We start from the raw sequence: 24,071 nt of genomic DNA on the forward strand, positions 1-24,071 counted from the left end.
TATCTCCATAGGTGAGAACCCTGTCTGCTCTTCCAAAGACTCAGGTTCAATTTTTAGCACCTATACATTCCTGAACCATCTTCAGGCCTCTTCAGGCACTAGGCATGATAGCAGCACACCGATATACCAGAACTAATACACCTAAACATATATGATGATGATGGTGGTGGTGGTGGTGGTGGTGGTGGTGGTGGTGATGATGATGACAACAACTAATTTTCCTTTATCTTGTACCCTTACTAAACTCCAGCTGAGCTCACTCTTATAAATAATGAGGGTTACTGATATGCTATTAGATGTCTATTCTCAAATAGAATGTTTGCCTTTATCTTTCTACCTTCAAGCTGACCAGCTTTCTGACTTGGTAGCACTCAGTCATTCCAATAGTATTCCTGCACAGTATTCAGGCTCTTACAAAATACTCAGAATAAGGATGTGAAGAAGACTCAAATCTTAAAGCACAAACAAAAGGACTTGGCTTTAGGTTCCCAGAAGCCCATGCTACATGGTCATGGTAACCCACACATATTCACACACACACACACACACACACACACACACACACACACACACACACACACAGGAAAAAATAAAGGGAAATATTTCACAATAAAATCATTTCTCCTAAGCTCCATCATGATCACGTGGTCCAAGCTCCTCTTGTTTCCCATTGGAGCTGTGTGAATAGTATGTCTGTTTATGTGAGCCCTGCTTTCCTGCCTACCATTATTTTCTACCACGAGAGCCACAAGAGTTTATAATGGTAGGCTCAGCAAAGCTATCTACCTGCTCAGAACTTTCTCGTTGTTCCTTTTCCTGCTTGATGTAAATAGCACACCAATAGCATTTATGGGCCTTAAAGATCTGTTCCATTAGTGATGCCGCATGGTTACTCTCTAGAAAAGCAGCTCTGAAGGAGTTTTTAGATGTTTCAATACTTAGCTTGAAAATCTCTTTGCAGAAGTCCTGCTCCTTGGCATGAGCTCTTTTCTCACAATGACTTCAAGATTTCAGCTACCTCATTTCCTTCTCTGTGATACTCAGGCTTGAGAATCTAGTACAGTGAGCCATGTCCTTCATTTCTTTCCATACCTCTGCTTTATTCCCCATTCTAGAGTTTATCATCTATAAATAATTTACATATTCATTATTTTATAATTTCAGTCTCATCCTAGTGATATATAAGCTCACTGATGGAAGGGATTTTGGTCTGTTTTCCTCACTTATGCCCAATGCATATAATGGCTCTTTGTACAACCCATGCATACAGTTAGTATGCATTGAGTAATGTTATATTGAACAAAGTTATATACATTTTGATTGGTAAATAAAGTAAGAGTACTGAGCATGAAACCTTACTATGTTAAATTTGCTGAATGGAGCACACTACAATTAGAGCAAAGGCTAGCTTAGCTTTTCTCTTAGTTCCCTTTAAGAGATGAAGTAGACTATCAGCAGGAGCAAGAATATTAGAGGATGAGTCTCAATTGCCCAAAATAGCTCTACTTAGGATCAGAAAGTTCAGTGCTGCAGAAGCGTCGCTATTGCTGTGCTGTTTCTTTTTCCCCAAGAAAAATCCATTTGTAACACAGAGCCCTCCAGAGATTTGTCACCATTTACCAGGCTTCAATCCAAAGAGTGTCAAGACTGACCCAGCCAATTTCCAGGGTTAGAGAGCCATTGCTTTTATCACTTATGAAAACAGAAGACAATTTCAGTCCTGAAAAACGCAGTGGAAAATCAATGACTCTAGGCTCATTTTCAAAGATGACAATAAGGTCTCAAGCCCCTTTTAAAAGGAAAAATAGATAATGGGACCTATTTTCCTTATCCCATGTCACTCCCCCGAAGTTGTATAGTTAAGAGATCAATGCTTTAAGTCAACAAGGTACTGTTGACTAAGAAATCTCATTACCAAGAATGTATTTATTTATACAATCACCGTTTCATTAATTTCGCTTTTGACGAATATGTTTTTAAGAAGCTGTGACTTAATTGTTTCCTTTAAAAATATTGACTATCTCACAGAAATGCACAGAACACTGTTCCAAGCACTTTGGATACGGAATAATCCCAATCATATCCTATATTGTTTCATGAATAAGGACAAAGTTTTATAATTATGAAAGGAAGCCGTGTGTCTAGTCCTCTCATCACTGCTTGCAAACTAGAATTCATTGTTTAAACTTTCCCCAGCTTCTGTAAGATCAGGTGTGACCATGTGACTATGTGATGAATCCTCCCACCCTCATTTTTCTCTTGTTTTCTCCTTACAGTCCATTATGGTGTGTCAAGGTTTCAGAAAAATATTTACTAGTGGATTCCTACAAAATGACACACAAGAGGATTGCATAGCTCACCTCTTCTGTGCTAACTGTAAATCTTTTTGTTCATTTATTAGGATGGTTTGTAATTATCCCAGAACCGCAATGCAAAATTACCAAAACCAATATATTTCAGTGTAGGTAGGAGCTTTTCGATCAACCTTTCTTCATGGTTACTAACATCATCCAGCTTTACTCTCCCACTACCCATGCTTCCAGAATAAAGGAAAGCATTTACAATGGCTTACTTATACCATATTGGTTCCATAAACTGAGACTGCAGTCATAATTGCCCAGAATTTCATGAAAGGAAAATTCGCACTATTTCATGCAGGATATAAAGCTACATCCAAGAAACGCTACCCTAAGATTACTTGTTGTGCAGGTGGGATTTGCTTATTTTTAAGGCTTGAAAAGTCAAAGCAATGAAAAGGTCACATAAAATATGACAGCGGGAATGTTGTGGTATGAGAGCTGGGGGTGTCGTTGTGTAGGTGGGGAATACTTTCACACTTGCTTTTCTTTTTTCTTTTGAGATTATATTATAATTACAACAGTGTTCCCTTCTCTCTCCTCCCTCCAAACTCTCCCATATACATTTTCTCACTGCACTTCTAGTGGGACAAAGTATGTTTTTTTCACTAATCCTTATTGTATACATATATTGCATATCATTTATCATATATATATATATAATTCATTCCGTCAATATAATATATCTGACCTTTAGAACTGGACAATTGGTTGTGTGCTCTTTCCTGGGGCAGACCACTTTCCTGTCCCCGGTTCCTCTCAGTTGCCTGTAGTTCATCGTGTAGGATTGAGGACTCCTGGAGTATTCCATCTATAGGTATTGTCCTTGTTTAGGGTGAGTTATCAGAGAGGTAAAATGGGAAAAGCCTGGGGTTTTTAAGGACAGAAAGGGAGGTAAATACAGAACGGAGAGAGAGGTGGATAAAATAAGACTATGTTCAAAAAACAGATGGAATCATATTATTAACTACGTATTTTTTTAAAAAAATAAATCCCTATAACACACATAATCTCTGTGAACACATGCACATACATACTTTTAATGAAGTCTTCTCATCTGGGCTTACAGCGCTCCCTCTGAGAGACAAAGACCACCTAACAAAAACCCATTACCGAACATGAGAAGCCTTCTTTCACAGCTGTTTTAACCTTTGATTGAAGCAGTCTTACAGCACAAAATGACTTTGTGGGGAGAAAATAAGATTCCCCAGTTTCATTCTCATTTACCTCTTATCTGTTATCAGATTTTTCCATTGCTAAAACTCAAGTGGATACAAAAAAGGAAAAGAAAAGCCAGAGAACCCAATGAGATATCCCACACCTTCTGTGAGAGAAACAGTTGCCAGCGGTAAAACACAAACCACTGTCATTTCTGACTTCAGCCTCCTCTTCACTCTGTGAAACTAACAGGAATTGATATGTTTTTCTCTTCGAGCGTGCATTTTCTCCATGCTTCTCTCTGTAGTCACTTCCTTTGCTTGAAGATTATTTCCCACACCTTTGTATTTGCAAAACAATGTAGGTTCTGAAACGACCTGTGTTTCTTTTCTGAACCAGTAAACACTTAAATGGGAACTAATGACTTCATAATGTTTTAAGCATGGTAAATATTAGCTTATTTATACCTGCCATTATTTAATCCTTCGGGAAGTTCAGCTTAATTTTATACATAAGGAGTCTGAGGGGCAGAAAAGTCACGTGAGCCCCTTAGACTTACACAATCACTAAACAACATGAGGAGAGTTGAACTGTAGCCACCTACCTTGGAGTCCCTCATGCTCTGCAATACTCTTGGCACAATTTATTGTGGTTGGAGAGCTACAGGCTGTAGTGGTGGCATAAAAAGGAACATCTCTAGACTCAATGATTTTGGGATATATGAGATGACATTGAAAGCGTAATGCAAAAATATTTGCATGGAGGAAAGCCTATGAGGCCCTAAATTAATCCACCCCAAAATCTAGAAATGAGGGGGCAGTAACAGTGAAAACACATAAATGAAGACACCAATTCTGATACTTGAAAGGCACCAATGGGATAAGTTTATACCGCTAGATATGAACATATTATGTCATTGCATATTCCAATGCTATTTGGAAATAAACTTAAACTTTAATAGATGTTTAAGTCAAGGACATCATTTTTTTTCCAGAGACAAAATATCTGCATATTCAAATAATAATGGTGTTTTTTAGAGTCAAATATTCATAGAAAAATTTCAACATGAAATGGGATACATTTGCCTATATTTTTCTACAGTCCTCTAAAGATTTCAAACATCAGAAGAAATTCTAGTTTACATCCAGCAAAGCCCTGGAATGTAAGAAAACACTTGACACAAATCTTGAACTCAGAAGTAATTATTTCAAGGGTAGAGGAATTGAATTTTTTGTTGCCTGATTGTTAGAAATGGAACTTTAGTGTGTCTCGTTTTAGCCTGCAACTTGTTACATAGCTGAGTATAAACTTGGGTGAATGAGTCTCTTATCTGTTTCCAAAGTGCCAGGATTATAGTTCTGTGCTACCAGAACTGATAAACCTAATAATGTGGACGTGTCTCAGTATTTATCATTTAAAGGATCAGTAGTCTCCTATATATTTACTGTAGGCTACCTGCTGGCAACCAAGTACATAAATCCAGCCATAATATATATAATATCTACCTCCATATTTACACACACATAAAATAATAAAATGTTCATATATATAATATTGAGTCATGGAAGTAGTAGACATTTATTAATACCAATAACCTAACTAAATTACAATATAAAAATTGAATAACAAAAATAAATGTTGTACAGTTATTTCTATTCATTTTCTAGCATTCAAACCTTTAGACAACTTACCTGAACTTGCCGAACCTGTAATATGTACTAGAAAATGCAAAATTACCTCTGCCCTTCAGGCTTCGAAGTTTAAAACATCACACTATTTTTAACGAGGACAGCATTGACTCGGTGCCTTGAGTGCTTACAAAAACTCTATGAGGGCAGTAGGGCAGACCGTCCTAACCTTCTCAGGGACTCAAGGAGCCATAAAGAACTGGTTCCCCAGGGGCTAAGACTTCAGAGAGACCAGTAGGGCAGAGTCACAAGTAGTAGGCTTCCTGTTGCCCTGCAAACATGCAGCCACCTTGCTAGCAGACTGTCTTGTTTTCAAGGTCTTCCTTTCCAACAAGAGTTTAACCTTTGCTTCCTACTGCTCTCCAAAAGCTGTCCTGGGCACTCCTAATTGGCTGTAACTCATTTACATTAAAAAGTGCTAACAGCAAAGGAGATTTTTTTTAATGGTGAATTGTACTTTATATAACTTTCCTAAGCAAAAACAGAATGAAGAAATGTTCTCCTTCCAAAATACACATCTGAGTCCATTCCACCCAGTCACAGTGGAACTGACACGGGATAGCAGAAGTACATACTGGATGTCAAGAGGCCACATGTGATTCTGCCTCTCACATGTACTGACATGAAAAAACCACGTGCTTACTCTTAGCCTCACTGTCCATAGTTTTGAATATTCTCCAGTCCTCATCAAATTATAATTAGACTCCTACTAGGAATAAACTGAAAAACTCTTAATGGGCGCCAAGCACCTTTCTATTGCTAAGAACAAAAGGTCAGTGAGGATTGTTTTGAAAGTCCCTTCATTTCTGTTGTTGCTACCACTTCTAATTCTCAATGCATTTTATTTTTGTTGATTTTTTTTAAAAATTGATTTTATCACGTATATCAACAATTGACCACACTGTCTTACTAAACCACTACCACCGCGCCACCCCACCAAGCCCTCCAAGAAGTAGGAATTTAACTGGAAAGCATGTGATTGTGTCAAACCCCTTTTTGTGAAGCATGTCATTCTGAAATGCACTTAAAACGGTGTCACTTTTTAAACTCCACCCTGACAGTTTCTTTTTTTTTTTTTTTAATTAACTTGAGTATTTCTTATATACATTTCGAGTGTTATTCCCTTTCCCAGTTTCCGGGCAAACATCCCCCTCCCCCCTCCCCTTCCTTATGGGTGTTCCCCGCCCAACCCTCCCCCCATTGCCGCCCTCCCCCCATAGACTAGTTCACTGGGGGTTCAGTCTTAGCAGGACCCAGGGCTTCCCCTTCCACTGGTGCTCTTACTAGGATATTCATTGCTACCTATGGGGTCAGAGTCCAGGGTCAGTCCATGTATAGTCTTTAGGTAGTGGCTTAGTCCCTGGAAGCTCTGGTTGCTTGGCATTGTTGTAATTTTGGGGTCTCGAGCCCCTTCAAGCTCTTCCAGTTCTTTCTCTGATTCCTTCAATAAGGGACCTAATCTCAGTTCAGTGGTTTGCTGCTGGCATTCGCCTCTGTATTTGCTGTATTCTGGCTGTGTCTCTCAGGAGAGATCTACATCCGGCTCCTGTCGGTCTGCACTTCTTTGTTTCATCCATCTTGTCTAATTGGGTGGCTGTATATGTATGGGCCACATGTAGGGCAGGCTCTGATGAGTGTTCCTTCAGTCTCTGTTTTAATCTTTGCCTCTCTCTTCCCTGCCAAGGGAATTCTTTTTCCTCATTTAAAGAAGGAGTGAAGCATTCATATTTTGATCATCCGTCTTGAGTTTCGTTTGTTCTAGGGATCTAGGGTAATTCAAGCATTTGGGCTAATAGCCACTTATCAATGAGTGCATACCATGTATGTCTTTCTGTGATTGGGTTAGCTCACTCAGGATGATATTTTCCAGTTCCAACCATTTGCCTACGAATTTCATAAACTCGTTGTTTTTGATAGCTGAGTAATATTCCATTGTGTAGATGTACCACATTTTCTGTATCCATTCCTCTGTTGAAGGGCATCTGGGTTCTTTCCATTTTCTGGCTATTATAAATAAGGCTGCGATGAACATAGTGAAGCACGTGTCTCTTTTATATGTTGAGGCGTCTTTTGGGTATATGCCCAAGAGAGGTATAGCTGGATCCTCAGGCAGTTCAATGTCCAATTTTCTGAGGAACCTCCAGACTGATTTCCAGAATGGTTTTACCAGTCTGCAATCCCACCAACAATGGAGGAGTGTTCCTCTTTCTCCACATCCTCGCCAGCATCTGCTGTCACCTGAGTTTTTGATCTTAGCCATTCTCACTGGTGTGAGGTGAAATCTCAGGGTTGTTTTGATTTGTATTTCCCTTATGACTAAAGATGTTGAACAGTTCTTTAGGTGTTTCTCAGCCATTCCGCATTCCTCAACTGTGAATTCTTTGTTTAGCTCTGAACCCCATTTTTTAATAGGGTTATTTGTTTCCCTGCGGTCTAACTTCTTGAGTTCTTTATATATTTTGGATATAAGGCCTCTATCTGTTGTAGGATTGGTAAAGATCTTTTCCCAATCTGTTGGTTGCCGTTTTGTCCTAACCACAGTGTCCTTTGCCTTACAGAAGCTTTGCAGTTTTATGAGATCCCATTTGTCGATTCTTGATCGTAGAGCATAAGCCATTGGTGTTTTGTTCAGGAAATTTTTTCCAGTGCCCATGTGTTCCAGATGCTTCCCTAGTTTTTCTTCTATTAGTTTGAGTGTGTCTGGTTTGATGTGGAGGTCCTTGATCCACTTGGACTTAAGCTTTGTACAGGGTGATAAGCATGGATCGATCTGCATTCTTCTACATGTTGACCTCCAGTTGAACCAGCACCATTTGCTGAAAATGCTATCTTTTTTCCATTGGATGATTTTGGCTCCTTTGTCAAAAATCAAGTGACCATAGGTGTGTGGGTTCATTTCTGGGTCTTCAATTCTATTCCATTGGTCTATCTGTCTGTCTCTGTACCAATACCATGCAGTTTTTATCACTATTGCTCTGTAATACTGCTTGAGTTCAGGGATAGTGATTCCCCCTGAAGTCCTTTTATTGTTGAGGATAGCTTTAGCTATCCTGGGTTTTTTGTTATTCCAGATGAATTTGCAAATTGTTCTGTCTAACTCTTTGAAGAATTGGATTGGTATTTTGATGGGGATTGCATTGAATCTGTAGATTGCTTTTGGTAAAATGGCCATTTTTACTATATTAATCCTGCCAATCCATGAGCATGGGAGATCTTTCCATCTTCTGAGGTCTTCTTCAATTTCTTTCCTCAGTGACTTGAAGTTCTTATTGTACAGATCTTTTACTTGCTTGGTTAAAGTCACACCGAGGTACTTTATATTATTTGGGTCTATTATGAAGGGTGTCGTTTCCCTAATTTCTTTCTCGGCTTGTTTCTCTTTTGTATAGAGGAAGGCAACTGATTTATTTGGGTTAATTTTATGCCCAGCCACTTTGCTGAAGTTGTTTATCAGCTTTAGTAGTTCTCTGGTGGAACTTTTGGGATCACTTAAATATACTATCATGTCATCTGCAAATAGTGATATTTTGACTTCTTCTTTTCCGATCTGTATCCCCTTGATCTCCTTTTGTTGTCTGATTGCTCTGGCTAGAACTTCAAGAACTATATTGAATAAGTAGGGAGAGAGTGGGCAGCCTTGTCTAGTCCCTGATTTTAGTGGGATTGCTTCAAGTTTCTCTCCATTTAGTTTAATGTTAGCAACTGGTTTGCTGTATATGGCTTTTACTATGTTTAGGTATGGGCCTTGAATTCCTATTCTTTCCAGGACTTTTATCATGAAGGGGTGTTGAATTTTGTCAAATGCTTTCTCAGCATCTAATGAAATGATCATGTGGTTCTGTTCTTTCAGTTTGTTTATATAATGGATCACGTTGATGGTTTTCCGTATATTCAAACATCCCTGCATGCCTGGGATGAAGCCTACTTGATCATGGTGGATGATTGTTTTGTTGTGCTCTTGAATTCCGTTTGCCAGAATTTTATTGAGTATTTTTGCGTCGATATTCATAAGGGAAATTGGTCTGAAGTTCTCTTTCTTTGTTGTGCCTTTGTGTGGTTTAGGTATAAGAGTAATTGTGGCTTCGTAGAAGGAATTCGGTAGGGCTCCATCTGTTTCAATTTTGTGGAATAGTTTGGATAATATTGGTATGAGGTCTTCTATGAAGGTTTGATAGAATTCTGCACTAAACCCGTCTGGACCTGGGCTCTTTTTGGTTGGGAGACCTTTAATGACTGCTTCTATTTCCTTAGGAGTTATGGGGTTGTTTAACTGGTTTATCTGTTCCTGATTTAACTTCGATACCTGGTATCTGTCTAGGAAATTGTCCATTTCCTGAAGATTTTCAAGTTTTGTTGAATATAGGTTTTTATAGTAAGATCTGATGATTTTTTTGAATTTCCTCTGAATCTGTAGTTATGTCTCCCTTTTCATTTCTGATTTTGTTAATTTGGACGCACTCTCTGTGTCCTCTCGTTAGTCTGGCTAAGGGTTTATCTATCTTGTTGATTTTCTCAAAGAACCAACTTTTGGTTCTGTTGATTCTTTCTATGGTCCTTTTTGTTTCTTCTTGGTTGATTTCAGCTCTGAGTTTGATTATTTCCTGCCTTCTACTCCTCCTGGGTGTATTTGCTTCTTTTTGTTCTAGAGCTTTTAGGTGTGCTGTCAAGCTGCTGACATATGCTCTTTCCTGTTTCTTTCTGCAGGCACTCAGCGCTATGAGTTTTCCTCTTAGCACAGCTTTCATTTTGTCCCATAAGTTTGAGTATGTTGTATCTTCATTTTCATTAAATTCTAAAAAGTTTTTAATTTCTTTCTTTATTTCTTACTTGACCAGGTTATCATTGAGTAGAGCATTGTTCAATTTCCACGTATATGTGGGCATTCTTCCCTTATTGTTATTGAAGACCAGTTTTAGGCCGTGGTGGTCCGATAGCACGCATGGGATTATTTCTATCTTTCTGTACCTGTTGAGGCCCGTTTTTTGACCAATTATATGGTCAATTTTGGAGAGTACCATGAGGAGCTGAGAAGAAGGTATATCCTTTTGCTTTAGGATAGAATGTTCTATAAATATCCGTTAAGTCCATTTGGCTCATGACTTCTCTTAGTCTGTCGACATCACTGTTTAATTTCTGTTTCCATGATCTGTCCATTGATGAGAGTGGGATGTTGAAATCTCCCACTATTATTGTGTGAGGTGCAATGTGTGTTTTGAGCTTTAGTAAGGTTTCTTTTACATATGTAGGTGCCCTTGTATTTGGGGCATAGATATTTAGGATTGAGAGTTCATCTTGGTGGATTTTTCCTTTGATGAATATGAAGTGTCCTTCCTTATCTTTTTTGATGACTTTTAGTTGGAAATTGATTTTATTTGATATTAGAATGGCTCCTCCAGCTTGCTTCTTCTGACCATTTGCTTGGAAAGTTGTTTTCCAGCCTTTCACTCTGAAGTAGTGTCTGTCTTTGTCTCTGAGGTGTGTTTCCTGTAGGCAGCAGAATGCAGGGTCCTCGTTGCGTATCCAGTTTGTTAATCTATGTCTTTTTATTGGGGAGTTGAGGCCATTGATATTGAGAGATATTAAGGAATAGTGATTATTGTTTCCCTTTATATTCATATTTGGATGTGAGGTTATGTTTGTGTGCTTTCATTCTCTTTGTTTTGTTGCCAAGACGATTAGTTTCTTGCTTCTTCTAGGGTATAGCTTGCCTCCTTATGTTGGGCTTTACCATTTATTATCCTTTGTAGTGCTGGATTTGTGGAAAGATATTGTGTAAATTTGGTTTTGTCATGGAATATCTTGGTTTCTCCATCAATGTTAATTGAGAGTTTTGCTGGATACAGTAACCTGGGCTGGCATTTGTGTTCTCTTAGGGTCTGTATGACATCAGTCCAGGATCTTCTGGCCTTCATAGTTTCTGGCGAGAAGTCTGGTGTAATTCTGATAGGTCTCCCTTTATATGTTACTTGACCTTTTTCCCTTACTGCTTTTAATATTCTTTCTTTATTTTGTGCGTTTGGTGTTTTGACAATTATGTGACGGGAGGTGTTTCTTTTCTGGTCCAATCTATTTGGAGTTCTGTAGGCTTCTTGTATGTCTATGGGTATCTCTTTTTTTAGGTTAGGGAAGTTTTCTTCTATGATTTTGTTGAAGATATTTACTGGTCCTTTGAGCTGGGAGTCTTCACTCTCTTCTATACCTATTATCCTTAGGTTTGATCTTCTCATTGAGTCCTGGATTTCCTGTATGTTTTGGACCAGTAGCTTTTTCCGCTTTACATTATCTTTGACAGTTGAGTCAATGATTTCTATGGAATCTTCTGCTCCTGAGATTCTCTCTTCCATCTCTTGTATTCTGTTGGTGAAGCTTGTATCTACAGCTCCTTGTCTCTTCTTTTGGTTTTCTATATCCAGGGTTGTTTCCATGTGTTCTTTCTTGATTGCTTCTATTTCCATTTTTAATTCCTTCAACTGTTTGATTGTGTTTTCCTGGAATTCTTTCAGGGATTTTTGTGTCTCCTCTCTATGGGCTTCTACTTGTTTATTTATGTTTTCCTGGAATTCTTTCAGGGATTTTTGCGATTCTTTCAGGCATTTTTGCGATTCCTCTCTGTAGGCTTCTACTTGTTCTCTAAGGGAGTTCTTCATGTCTTTCTTGAAGTCCTCCAGCATCATGATCAAATATGATTTTGAAACTAGATCTTGCTTTTCTGGTGTGTTTGGATATTCCGTGTTTACTTTGGTGGGAGAATTGGGCTCTGATGATGCCATGTAGTCTTGGTTTCTGTTGCTTGTGTTCCTGCGCTTGCCTCTCGCCATCAGATTATCTCTAGTGTTACTTTGTTCTGCTATTTCTGACAGTGGCTAGACTGTCCTATAAGCCTGTGTGTCAGGAGTGCTGTAGACCTGTTTTCCTCTCTTTCAGTCAGTTATGGGGACAGAGTGTTCTGCTTTCGGTCGTGTAGTTTTTCCTCTCTACAGGTCTTCAGCTGTTCCTGTGGGCTTGTGTCTTGAGTTCACCAGGCAGCTTTCTTGCAGCAGAAAATTTGGTCTTACCTGTGGTCCTGAGGCTCAAGTTCGCTCATGGGGTGCTGCCCAGGGGCTCTCTGCAGCGGCAGCAACCAGGAAGACCTGTGCTGCCCCTTCCGGGAGCTTCAGTGCACCAGGGTTCCAGATGGTCTTTGGCTTTTTCCTCTGGCGTCCGAGATGTGTGTGCAGGGAGCAGTCTCTTCTGGTTTCCCAGGCTTGTCTGCCTCTCTGAAGGTTTAGCTCTCCCTCCCATGGGATTTGGGTGCAGAGAACTGTTTATCCGGTCTGTTTCTTTCAGGTTCCGGCGGTGTCTCAGGCAGGGGTCCTGCCACTCCTGGGCCCTCCCCCACGGGACGACAGTTTCTTATTTAGTAATATTACATGTTTGTTTGTGATGTCTATTATCTTTCTATCCTGCATGACTTGTAAATAAATCATAAAAATGGTCTTGAATTTTATTTTCTCAACTATCATTTGTGTCTGTCTTATATGAGTTGAGTGTTTCATATGTTTACATGGAAAGGCCATCCCCAGTCTGTAATTGTTCTGATCTTGTGTAAATACGACATTTGGTTTATGTTTTAGTTGACCAACTCTCTGTGAATTGGATTTTAAGCTGTGGACAGTTAAGAATGAAGCTTTCTAGCTCAGTAAACCCCTTGATAACAGGAAAAGACTTACGAGGGAATTCCTTTTCACTTTCTGTTATCATTTTGATTGAAAAAGTATAAACTCATAATTACCTAGGGTGATTTACTACTTTGATTGAGTTCCAGAGCCCCTGCGATAGCATGACCTTACAGATAGTATTACATTGAGCCTCCAGAAATCAATAAGTATAATACAATCATTTTTACTGATCCTTCCTTCCTGCTCACCAAGCCGATTGCTTTTCCCTCCTGATTTTTCAGAAAATTTCTACAATTCCTTATACTCCATATCAAAAAGTGAAATGCCTTTTGGTAAGATGAATATAGTTGTTTGTTATTTCAATTCCTTATGCGGACTTTATTTTAATCTCTTCCTTTCTGTGACACTACCCTGCCTATCTAAGATGTAAGGCCTCACATTTGGAATGAAGCCCCAGATCATAGTACAAAGTGAGGCCAACACGTTTCTTGTTGGAGAATATTAGGGTTTCTGCACTCTTGTTTTATCATATACTAAACTATAGGACTTACCATCACTTAACAATTGCAAGAATAAGAACATGGAGAAAAGTTCCCTTGTCCATGTGTCCCAAGTGCTGTCTGTCCCAGGCAAAAGAGCCACATCAATTCAATTTACCTGAAAAAAGGATATTAGCATCCTTACCCCTAGATTTCTTCCATGTGGAATTAAGTCCATCTCTGTTTCATTGGTGATGTCATGGTGGACCGGACACCTTCATTACTGGGTGATCCCTCGTCTTCATCATTTCCAGACCCTCACCTTCATCATCATGTACCAGTCACCAGACCAAAAGGAACCAATGTTGTTTGCAGTTCAGTGGAGGACCCTGTAATGGGTCCAGGTGACATAGACACTGTGTCTCTAGAGTTTTCCAACTTTGTTTTGTACAGAAAACTTAAGTTAAGAGTTAGGGTTTATGTCAGTGATAGAACATTCTCTTGGCATTAACGAGGAATGGGATTCGATTTCTGGACCCACAAATGTTATGGATGAGAGAAGCAAAGAGGAGAGGGGAGGGGAGGGGAGAAGAATGGAGAGGAGAGGACGGGAGGGGAGGAAAGGGGAGGGGAAGGAGGGTAGGAGAGAGAAGGGATTGGAGAGAAGGGCAGAAGAGGGGAGGGAAGAGGCTCTTCTAAGAAATTCAATTCTTTCCTAGTGCTAAGCAATCTGTTTTCCCTCATGCCTAGGAAAAGGCTCTAGCTCATTTTATAGCATCGATTTCATAATTCAGTATTTTTATAGAGTCATTTATTATAATAGATGTAAGAAAACAGTCTTGATGAAATAGAACTGAATTTGGCTACAAAATAAGGGTCGTCCCATAAAAGGAAACTAATAGTGACATGAACTATTTAGTGCCCATCTTCGAGGCCAATGTAGCATGTGAGTGATGCCCCAAAGGTCCACTGGCTGCTTGCCTCTCATCCAAGACTGAATTTTTCCCCTGTTTTGTGTGCCTGTAACAGACAATATAAACAGCAATAGTCAACAATTTTGTGCTCTGTTTATTGATTCAATCAACTTTCATATCTGACTGTAAATCCTCATTTATAAGCTCAATTGATGAAAGTCAAGACTTTGTAAAGCACATAAGCATTTAAAGGGAAAGTTATGAAAAGAAGTAGAAATGAGAAAGCTGCATATCCATTTCACAAACTTAGAAATATAACATCAATGACTGAAACATTTTCACATTCTTGTTTTAAATGTTTACCTGTAACCATTTAGAGTTGACTATATGTTAAAGTACCTCACAGTCAATTGTATGCCTTGGAAAGTAAATTAAGTTTCTAAAGTTTTTGGTGAAATGTGAGATCTAATGTTTACCTTCCCATTGTCCTTAGCATATTACCTTAGCATACAAAGGTATCCTGGACTTTAACTCTTCATCACGCTCTGCATCCATTAATGCTCTATCCTGTAAACTGCACAAAACATGTGCAATCTTGTTTTGTTACCAATTTTCATCTAATTTTTAGTCACAGAAATTAACTCCTTAATATAAGACTTGGATCCTGTCATTTCCCAAATTCCTTCTTGAAGAGAGTAACAGACACACTAGCCCTTCAAATTCAGGAGATTCACATACTATTAAATCCAACCAGACAAAGAAAATGAAAAGCTCTAATTACTTTACGGATCAGATTTACATCCTTGATGTGCTTCAACACCACATTCATCATGCACATAAACACAGGCGCGCGCGCACACACACACACACACACACACACACACACACACACACACACACCCTGTGTCCTATCTTCCTCTTCTATGTTTAGATAATTTCTCACGTAACACATTTTTATTTTTCCTTTATCTGCCTGGTAAAGGGATACATTGTGGCTAAGTCCCCACAGGTGAGAAATAAACAATGTCCACCTGAGGTCCCAAAGACAAAGCCGTGATTCTGCCAAAGTTCACCCTGAAGAGCCAATGAATTCCTTGGGCTTCCTAACACGGGAATGTGAGCATCCCTTCCCCAATCAGCTACATGTGAAAAGCCTTACCAGCAGGGGTGAGATTCTTCCCATGACCACAGAGTTCATGGAGGGTCCTCGAGTTTTCCCTGACAGATGCGCATGCTATACTCTTACACAGGAGGTCCCATGAAATTATACCACAGTTGCATCAAAGAGGTGACAGGAAAAATCTGGGGACTAAAGTGAGAATTGCATGCCCTTTTCTGAGCTGGGATTCAGGAACGTTAATCATTAAGAAGCCCAACTGGGGTCACATCTTTTGCAAGGATGCTATATGGTAGTCTGCAACACTACCATCATCTCAAACCTTATGTGTATAAGTGCCACACTTCATTTTATGCACACAAAACAAGCTTGAAGTATGTACTATATTCATGATAGGGTAGCATCAGATCTCCATGGTCCTGTTAAACTGAAGATTAAAAACTCTGTCTTCCTATTTTGATATTTCCTCCTACTTAATAGGGATATATATATATATATATATATATATATTGGTATATATATATATATATATATATACCAAGTAAATAAAAATGCCACTTTTTTATTCAATTGGCTACGCATCATAATGGTGTTCTTCTGATTTCTTTTAGGAACATGGAATTCCGATCAACCTGGGCTATGCAGTGGCCCCACATCATTCAGGAGTCTACCCAGTCCATATTCAGCTTTATGCAGCTTGGAAGAAGGTCTGGGGTATTCAGGTCACCAGCACTGAAGAATATCCACATCTAAAGCCTGCACGGTACCGGAAGGGTTTCATTCACAACAACATCATGGTGAGCACATACTGCTATGTCTTAAGGCCCTTGATACCTGGGTGTAAGTGAAGGGGTAAGCAGTTTGTCTAAGGATGCAACACAGAACGTCATGACTATCAGAAGTTTCCACCGTGCCAGGAAGCTGACTGCACACTCAGCCATACTATTTGACTACAGGCTTGTTTTCTAGGATTAGGTTATGGAATGATTTTAGTGAGTGTATGACAATCTGGAAATAGTGGGGAGGATTGAATAGATTATACATTGACATTTTCAATTAGAAATTTGGTCTGGGGCTCCTATGCTTCTCCAAAGGAGTTCCTCAGTACTGCTTCTTTGACTGCTTTTACAAAGAGCTAAAGGAACAACTCTCCAGTGAGTTCCCTACAACACATAAAAGGAAGCAATGACATCTGAGAGCTAACTCCATCCAGCTAGTGTTTTTTGACTTTCAGGCATTCAGAGCATCTTACGATATTGCTTATTTTCATTCTTTCTTTCTTGCATATTTCATGGAAAGGCAGGATAAAATTCCTTTCCAAGTGTATTAGCTAAAAAATTATGAATCCAATTTGAGAACAATGTATCCATTAGGAGAAATGCAAATAAAACCATATGAATTTCAGATGGGAAGTTAGCATTATTTATTTAAAATGAAAGGTGGCACCATTTCCTTGGTTCAAAGTAGACAGTTTGGGTCTCCATCTGCACCCAGAGCTAAGGCTGTCCTGCAGCCTTCCAGACCCAAAGCCTAACCAGAGAGAGCTGGTCTCCCAGGAGTGCTCTCATTCCTAAGATATAGGCTCACAGGCCTACAGGAGGGACAAGCTTCATTCAGAGACAGTAAGACCAACTAACATCAGAGATAATCAGACGGCGGGAGGCAGAGCAAGAACCTGAGCAACACCTGAGGACCCAGCTATACCTCTCCTGGGCATATACCCAAAAGATGCTCCAACATATAGCAAAGACACGTGCTCTACTATGTTCATAGCAGCCTTATTTATAATAGACAGAAGCTGGAAAGAACCCAGATGCCCTTCAACAGAGGAATGGATACTGAAAAATTGGTAAATTTACACAATGGAGTACTATTCAGTTATTAAAAATAGTGACTTCATGAAGTTCTTAGGCAAATGGATGGAACTAGAAAATATCATCCTGAGTGAGAAAACCAAGCCACAAAATAACACACGTGATATGCATTTACTGATAAGTCAATATTAGCCCAAAAGCTCAGAATACCCAAAAAGGAATTCACAGACCTTATGAAGCTTAAGAAGAAGGAAGACCAACATGTGGATGCTTCAGTCCTTCTTAGAAGGGAGAACAAAATACTCATGAGAAGAAATATAGAGACAAAGAGTAGAGTGGGGACTGAAGGAAAGGCCATACAGAGCCTGCCCTACCTGGGGATCCATCCCATATGCAGCCACCAAACCTAGTCACTATTGCTGATGGCAAGAAGTGCTTGCTGACAGGAGCCTGACATGACTATCTCCTGAAAGGCTCTGTCATAACCTTACTGATACAGATGAGGATACTTAGACCTAACAATTGGACTGATAACGGGGACCCCAATGGAGGAGTTAGAGAAAGGACTGAAGGACCTGAAGGGGTTTGCTGTCCCATAGGAAGAACAACAATATCAATCATCAAGAAACCCCTGAGCTCCTGGGGTCTAAATATCCAACCAAAGAGTACACATGGAAGAACCCATAGCTCCAGCCACATATGTAGCAGAGAATGGCCTTGTCTGGCATCAATAGGAAAAGAAGCCCTTGGTCCTGTGAAGGCTTGTTTCCCCAATGTAGGGGACTGCCAGGGTGTTGATGTCGGAGTGGGTGGTTGGGAGGGAAGCGTCTTCGTAGAAGCAGGGGGAGGTGGGCATAGAAGATGGGAAAGGGGGGGGAAGGGTAGAACATTCAAAGTGTAAATACATAAAATGTCCAATTTAAAAAAAAACAATTTTAAACTTCTCACCTTCAGTTCCAGGCGTCTTCTCATATTTCTATCATTAGTTGTCAAGATTTTACCTTGACAATCTAGAGTTTCAAACTATCTCATTCTGTTCAATTTTTACTGGTCCATTAGTCAGATTACTACTTGAACTATCTATCAGTCTGTCTGTCTGTCTGTTTGTCTATTTCTATATCTAATCTCTAAGAAGAGAACACAGAAATATATAGCTACCTGAATTTGACATGTGATTTTGTCATAGGGATATAGTTATATCATTATTAAAATGTAGCACCAGTGGACCAAAGAACATAGCATGTTACCAGAAACCATTGATAACGCCAACAGTACAATTGATGTCTAAGAAATCAGAAGGAATAAAAAGAATTCTTCACACAAATTTAAAGACCAAAAGTACTGAGATTTTCCTCCTTTCTAAAATCACCCAACATATCATGAAAAGAAGTGTTCCTTTAACTAAGGCTGCATGCTTTTATTTACCTTGAATTTAGTTTTGAAATTTAACTAAAGGACAACGCCATCCTGACTTTCTTGTATAGCTGAGTGCATTATCCAATAGACTGTAAGTAGTTTATTGTTCAAAATAAGACTTTTATAGCCAATTTGCTGATTTGTTGTGTCTGTTGGACATCCAGATTTATAGAAGAATTAAAGAAAAATAGTCCAGAAACAGTCATTAAACGGTTTGACTACTACTGAGATGAATAAAAAGTCTGGGTGTGGTACAGACAAAGTAAGGTAGAGGTGAAGAGGAGAGTTTACTTTGAATCCCAGACCTGCATGCATATTACACAAGCCTGAGACTCAGAAGCGAAGAGAGAAGCTTAATGAGATGAGAAGTATAACCTTGGGAGCTGGCTGAATGAAGTGAACCCTTGAACAACTTTTTATTCTTTAACGCAAGTAATGCAATACTTCAGATTTATAGAACTAAGTTAACTGGGAGTGTATTCTAAACTACAAATTGTATTTTTTTTATTCAGTTACTCCCCTGCCATGTATAAAATTAAACCGGCATCAACTCTTGATTGCAGTACGTCATCAGGAACACTTTCTGACTGTAAACGTATGAGAGTAGTAACTGTTCCTAGTTAAATCTTACCGGTGGGCTGACTTTACCTCTTTGTCCTTAGGTCCTCCCTCGACAGACCTGTGGGCTGTTCACGCATACTATTTTCTACAAGGAGTATCCAGGAGGACCTCAAGAATTGGATAAAAGTATCAAAGGAGGTGAACTTTTCCTCACAATTCTTCTAAATCCAGTACGTGTTCTACTCACACATTTTACAAGAGTGGTCATTGTTGTCAAATAAGTTATATTTTTTAATCTAAACCATGAGGATATTTTCCCAAGCATGGTCTTACTAGGTATCTTAGCCAATCTAGAACTTGTTATGTAACGTAAGTTTGGCTTGAACTCACAAAGGTTCCTCTACCTCTGCAGAGCTGGATAGTATGTACCACCACCACCATTTTTCTTGTATTCCTAATTCGTGATGTCTTTATCATGAAAAGATGGTAGCTTTTTCTAATGTTTTTTGTACATAGTTAGATGATTAAATTCTTTTCAATTGTTGTTCATTCTTAAAATGATAAATAGATAACATTCCATGACTTTCATATTCTGCACTATCCGTTCATCCTTGGAATAAATCCGGTATAAGCATGGTGAAGAATTATTTTAGTATACTGTTGAGGTTGTTTGGCTAGTGTGTCCCACGTCTCCCACCCATGAGGGTTGTTATGCCCATATTTATAAAGGACATTAACAAGTAATTCCTTTGCTTTTGTTGTGTTGTTCTCTGTTCTTACTATTAGGGTAATGCTCCTTCGTAACAGGCGTTTGGAACTTTACTTCTTCATCTGCTTTTTGGACCAATTTTAGAAAAATTAATATTAACACAAAATATTTGCTTGGTCTTCAGGGAAATCAGAAAATCCTGAATTCCTTTATAGAGACTATTTTGAGATTGTAATATAATTACACCATTTCCCTCTTCCTTTCCCTTCCTCCATATCCCCCATATTCCCTTATTGCTATCTTTCAAAACCATGGCCTCTTTCTTCATTAATTGTTATTGTATGCATGTATGTGCATAACTGTATTTGAAATATAACCTGTCCAGTCTATGTGATATAAAAACACTTTAAGAGCTGACAATTTGGTACTGGATAACCAGCTGGCGTTTTCTAACCCGAGCAAGACTGTTTCTGCCAATCTCAGCATCCTTCAGCTGCCTGTAGTTCTTCTGAGTAGAGTTGAAGCCTCTTGGTCTTCCCCTCACCAATTTTGGTGTGTTGATTACTATCAACCTTGTTCAGCTCATGTTTGGGCAATAATAAGTCCTGAAATTCCTAGAGGACACTTCTCACAGCAAACTCTTCGGTCGTTTGGCTATGAGGGCCATTCTGATCCTTTTCCAGAAATGCTCCCTGAGCGTTGGGTGCTGGAGTGTTTGTTGATGTTCCACTGGACCTGGATACAACTCTGTATTTTGATTGGTTGTAGTTTCTATAGTAGTCTCTGTTGAAAAAAAAAGTTTCCTTGATAAGGGGTGAAAACTATATTTACATGTGGAAATGAGGGGGAAATGACGAAATTGTTTTTAGGGACTGTACTGGTTTAATAAAGTAGTGGCTATGGGTTCTCCTCCACAATCCATGACTGCACTACCACTGAGTAGTTGACAAGGTTCCACTATTTATTTATCATATGCGTATGAGTGACTTTGAGTGACTTTCCTAGAAATGTGTATGTGCACCAAGTGTGTCCATGATGTACCTGGAGGGCATTGGATTCCCAAGACCTGGAGTTACAGACAGTTACAATCCAACTTGTGGTGCTGGAACCTAGGTCCTCTGACAGAGCAACCAGTAATCTTAAACACTGAACCATCTCTCTAACACCTGTTTACAGGCTTTGAATTACTGGATTAATTTCCCTCTTCATTGATTTGTCCAGACTTTCTCTTTGTGACTCTTGTTAGACACATTTCTAGAAAGTTCAACCTTGTACTTTGATTTGTTGATATATGGTATCTATAGCAACCTCAAAATCCTCTGTATTTTGTAGCAGCGATTACATTGTTTCTTCTTCTGTCTCTGATTTCATTATCTAAAACATATATCTTTGTTGTTCTCTGTTTAACTTTATACATTTTTTAAAATCTCAGCTTGGAGGTAATTGATTATATATCTCTGGTGTTTTTTTATCGTCTCTTAGTTATTTCTGCTATTGTTATTACTTTCTCTTCTTTATGCTTGCTTGACCTTAGCATTGTTGTCTTTCCTAGGTCTTTGAAGTATGAAGCCTCAAAGTTTACTTGAGAACTTTCTTTTTATCTTCATGTTAACATTCAACATTATCAACGTCCGTTTCAGAATTTTTTTACAATTCCTCTCAAGAATAGTTGGTAAAATTAGGCATAAGAAAGAGACACTAGACTTCATTCCCAAAGTAAGATTATTTATGATGCTTGCCAAGAAGACACTTTATTAAGCATGTGTGGTTATGTGTATTATATTATACAATATAATAATTCTCAATTAGTCTCCCAATGTTCTTCACATTCTTAAAATGGGGTAAATATACACATTAATAAATTGTTCTGTAACCCAAATTTAACATTTTTAATTTAGTCTGCAGTAAAATTTAGCTCAAATAATATTTTAGATTAATAAATATATTATAGGTTAATATATCAGACACACATGTAAGTTCTAAAGTATCCATTTGTGGAAAGCTGAAGTGAAAATGTATAATAATGGGTTATTATTTGATACTCAGGTAACCAAAGACTTAATTCTTTATTAACTTAACTGAACATCTAATACAAAGTTTGCTCCATTTCTTTAAGTTGTGCTCTTTTAGCTATGAAAATGTACAGTAAATATATGTGGAAAGGCACAGCAGTGTGGGACTATATGACCATGAGATGTCAGGATTATTTCAGCTCTCTGACTTTTCTCTCATAATGATTTCATTTCTGAGGTCTCAGAGAAGCATGTCCTCATTAACATCTCATCACTCATGGAACACAGGAGGTAATGGAATTTATGCTATAACCACCTTGCTTAATGTAAGAAATTTTCGTGCACATAGCAAGAGGTGCATGCTCTAAATAAAGCCAGAAGGAAACATCGACTATGTTTGAAATGGCTTTTTGTTAGGTAATTTATATAAAATATTTTAGAGTCATAAGGAAATTGAATGTAAACAAACCTGTGTTGTTTGCAAAATCATAAAGTAACTTATAAATTAAATAAGAATATTGAATTAAATTGGAATAGAAACCAGTTATCTGGACATTAAATCTCTTCCCATCAAAGTGACTATTTGCATATGTCAAAAGAGAGAAGACTGCTGGATTTGTATGTTGGGCTCATAATGAATATGAGAAAAATGGAGGCTATGTATTCTTCAGAAAGAAAGGATTTTTTTTAATTACCACAGAATTATAAAAGATATTACCAAAAATTGAAGTTACATGTGAATGTCTGTGAAAATTAACATGGAAACTGTTGCCTTTCTGCAGTCCTCATTGAGAATTGAGAATGTAGTCTCATAGATGCCCTGGTCCTTCCCAATGCCCTCATTGAGAATGTATTCTCAGAAGAATACATTCATCTCCCAGTCCTTTTATCTTTGTTTTCATTAACTGCTCCACTCTTAACCCATATCTGTTCTAACCTCCTTAAGAGGAATTCAGTCATCGTCAGCACACTGCGTGTTGCCTCTTCTGTATGTCCTGGCCATGTTTGACTGCTTCTAGCCTTTATTGCTTGAATGCCTAATTAATAGGTTTCAACATCTTGCTCTAAAAATTGAATCTAATACAGTTCATAAAGCATCATTCTCAGATGTAAATGAGTTTTAAAATAGAAGATAATATTGCATTTACTACTGCATCGATAGTAATGGTGAACCAACCAAACAAACAAACAAAAACCAATCCTTACCACTGTAAACCTCACTTAAAAGGCTCATTATGACATATGAATGTGTTTTGATTTCAAGCTGAAAAGAGAAGGGAAGAAGGGGAGTTTCAGCAATCTCCTTGTAGCTAATGACAAACTACACTTGCTGTTAGCATTGGGATTGGTGGTTAACTCAAAATACACTATTTGGGCTCTTTGGATAAAGGAGCCCGAGCAGCACACAGAAAGCAGAAAGAGAAGTGGGAGTGCAGGTAGAACAGCATACTGTATTATGGTGCTATGAAGTCTTGATTGGCCAAATGATCCCCAGAGGGGTATTAAAAAATAGTGTTGTTCAAAATGAGCACAGTGAACAGAAGTAGCAATCAAAGTAGATACCATTCAGTTTGGTAGAGAAACATGCTACAGATATCATGACCCAACACAGCAACAGTGGGCCACTTCAATACTTCACTCTGACCCACATAGAGGTCATCCAGGAAAAACTAAATAGAGAGGCTCTGAAGCTAAATGACATCATAAATCAAACAGATCTAACAGTCAGCTATAGACCCTTTCATCCAAACAACAACGAATGGACTTTCTTCTCCACAGCTTTATAGTAACTTTCTCCAAAAAAAGGCCAAACATTAGGATACAAAGCAAGTCTAAATGAATTTATGAATATTGAAATAACATCCTACATGTGATCTACCCACAAAGAAACAAAGCTGCATACCAACAAAATTAGAAATGACAAAAGTACATAAACTCGTGGAAACCAAAACAATGCACTATTGAATATAAAAGTAAAAATACAGTGTACTAAAACCTATGACCTTGTCTCTCTTCGGGTTAATGACACTCTGTTTATAAACCGGAGAGACCTCATATTAATAACAACGTTGCACCCAAAGTTCTTGAAAAAGAAAAAACAACAAATGAACACACAGGTAGAGACATTAAAAAATAGGGCTGAAATTTTTTGTAGAGTTGAGGTCTTGGGATCCACCTCTCCCATCCC

General features: G+C 38.5%; 1 protein-coding gene across 2 annotated transcripts in view; it reads left to right on the plus strand.

Moving 5' to 3' along the window:
- The window catches only part of Ndst4 (N-deacetylase and N-sulfotransferase 4), a 332,494-nt gene that overhangs the window by 186,937 nt on the left and 121,486 nt on the right, over positions 1 to 24,071 (plus strand). For both annotated transcript variants that reach the window (XM_039102716.2, NM_001191849.2), the window contains 2 exon segments: positions 15,983 to 16,168; positions 19,264 to 19,392. In XM_039102716.2, coding sequence (XP_038958644.1) covers positions 15,983 to 16,168; positions 19,264 to 19,392 — 315 coding nt within the window.

This window comes from Rattus norvegicus, chromosome 2 (genome assembly GCF_036323735.1).
Source record: "Rattus norvegicus strain BN/NHsdMcwi chromosome 2, GRCr8, whole genome shotgun sequence".
In the NCBI taxonomy this organism is placed as follows: domain Eukaryota; kingdom Metazoa; phylum Chordata; class Mammalia; order Rodentia; family Muridae; genus Rattus; species Rattus norvegicus.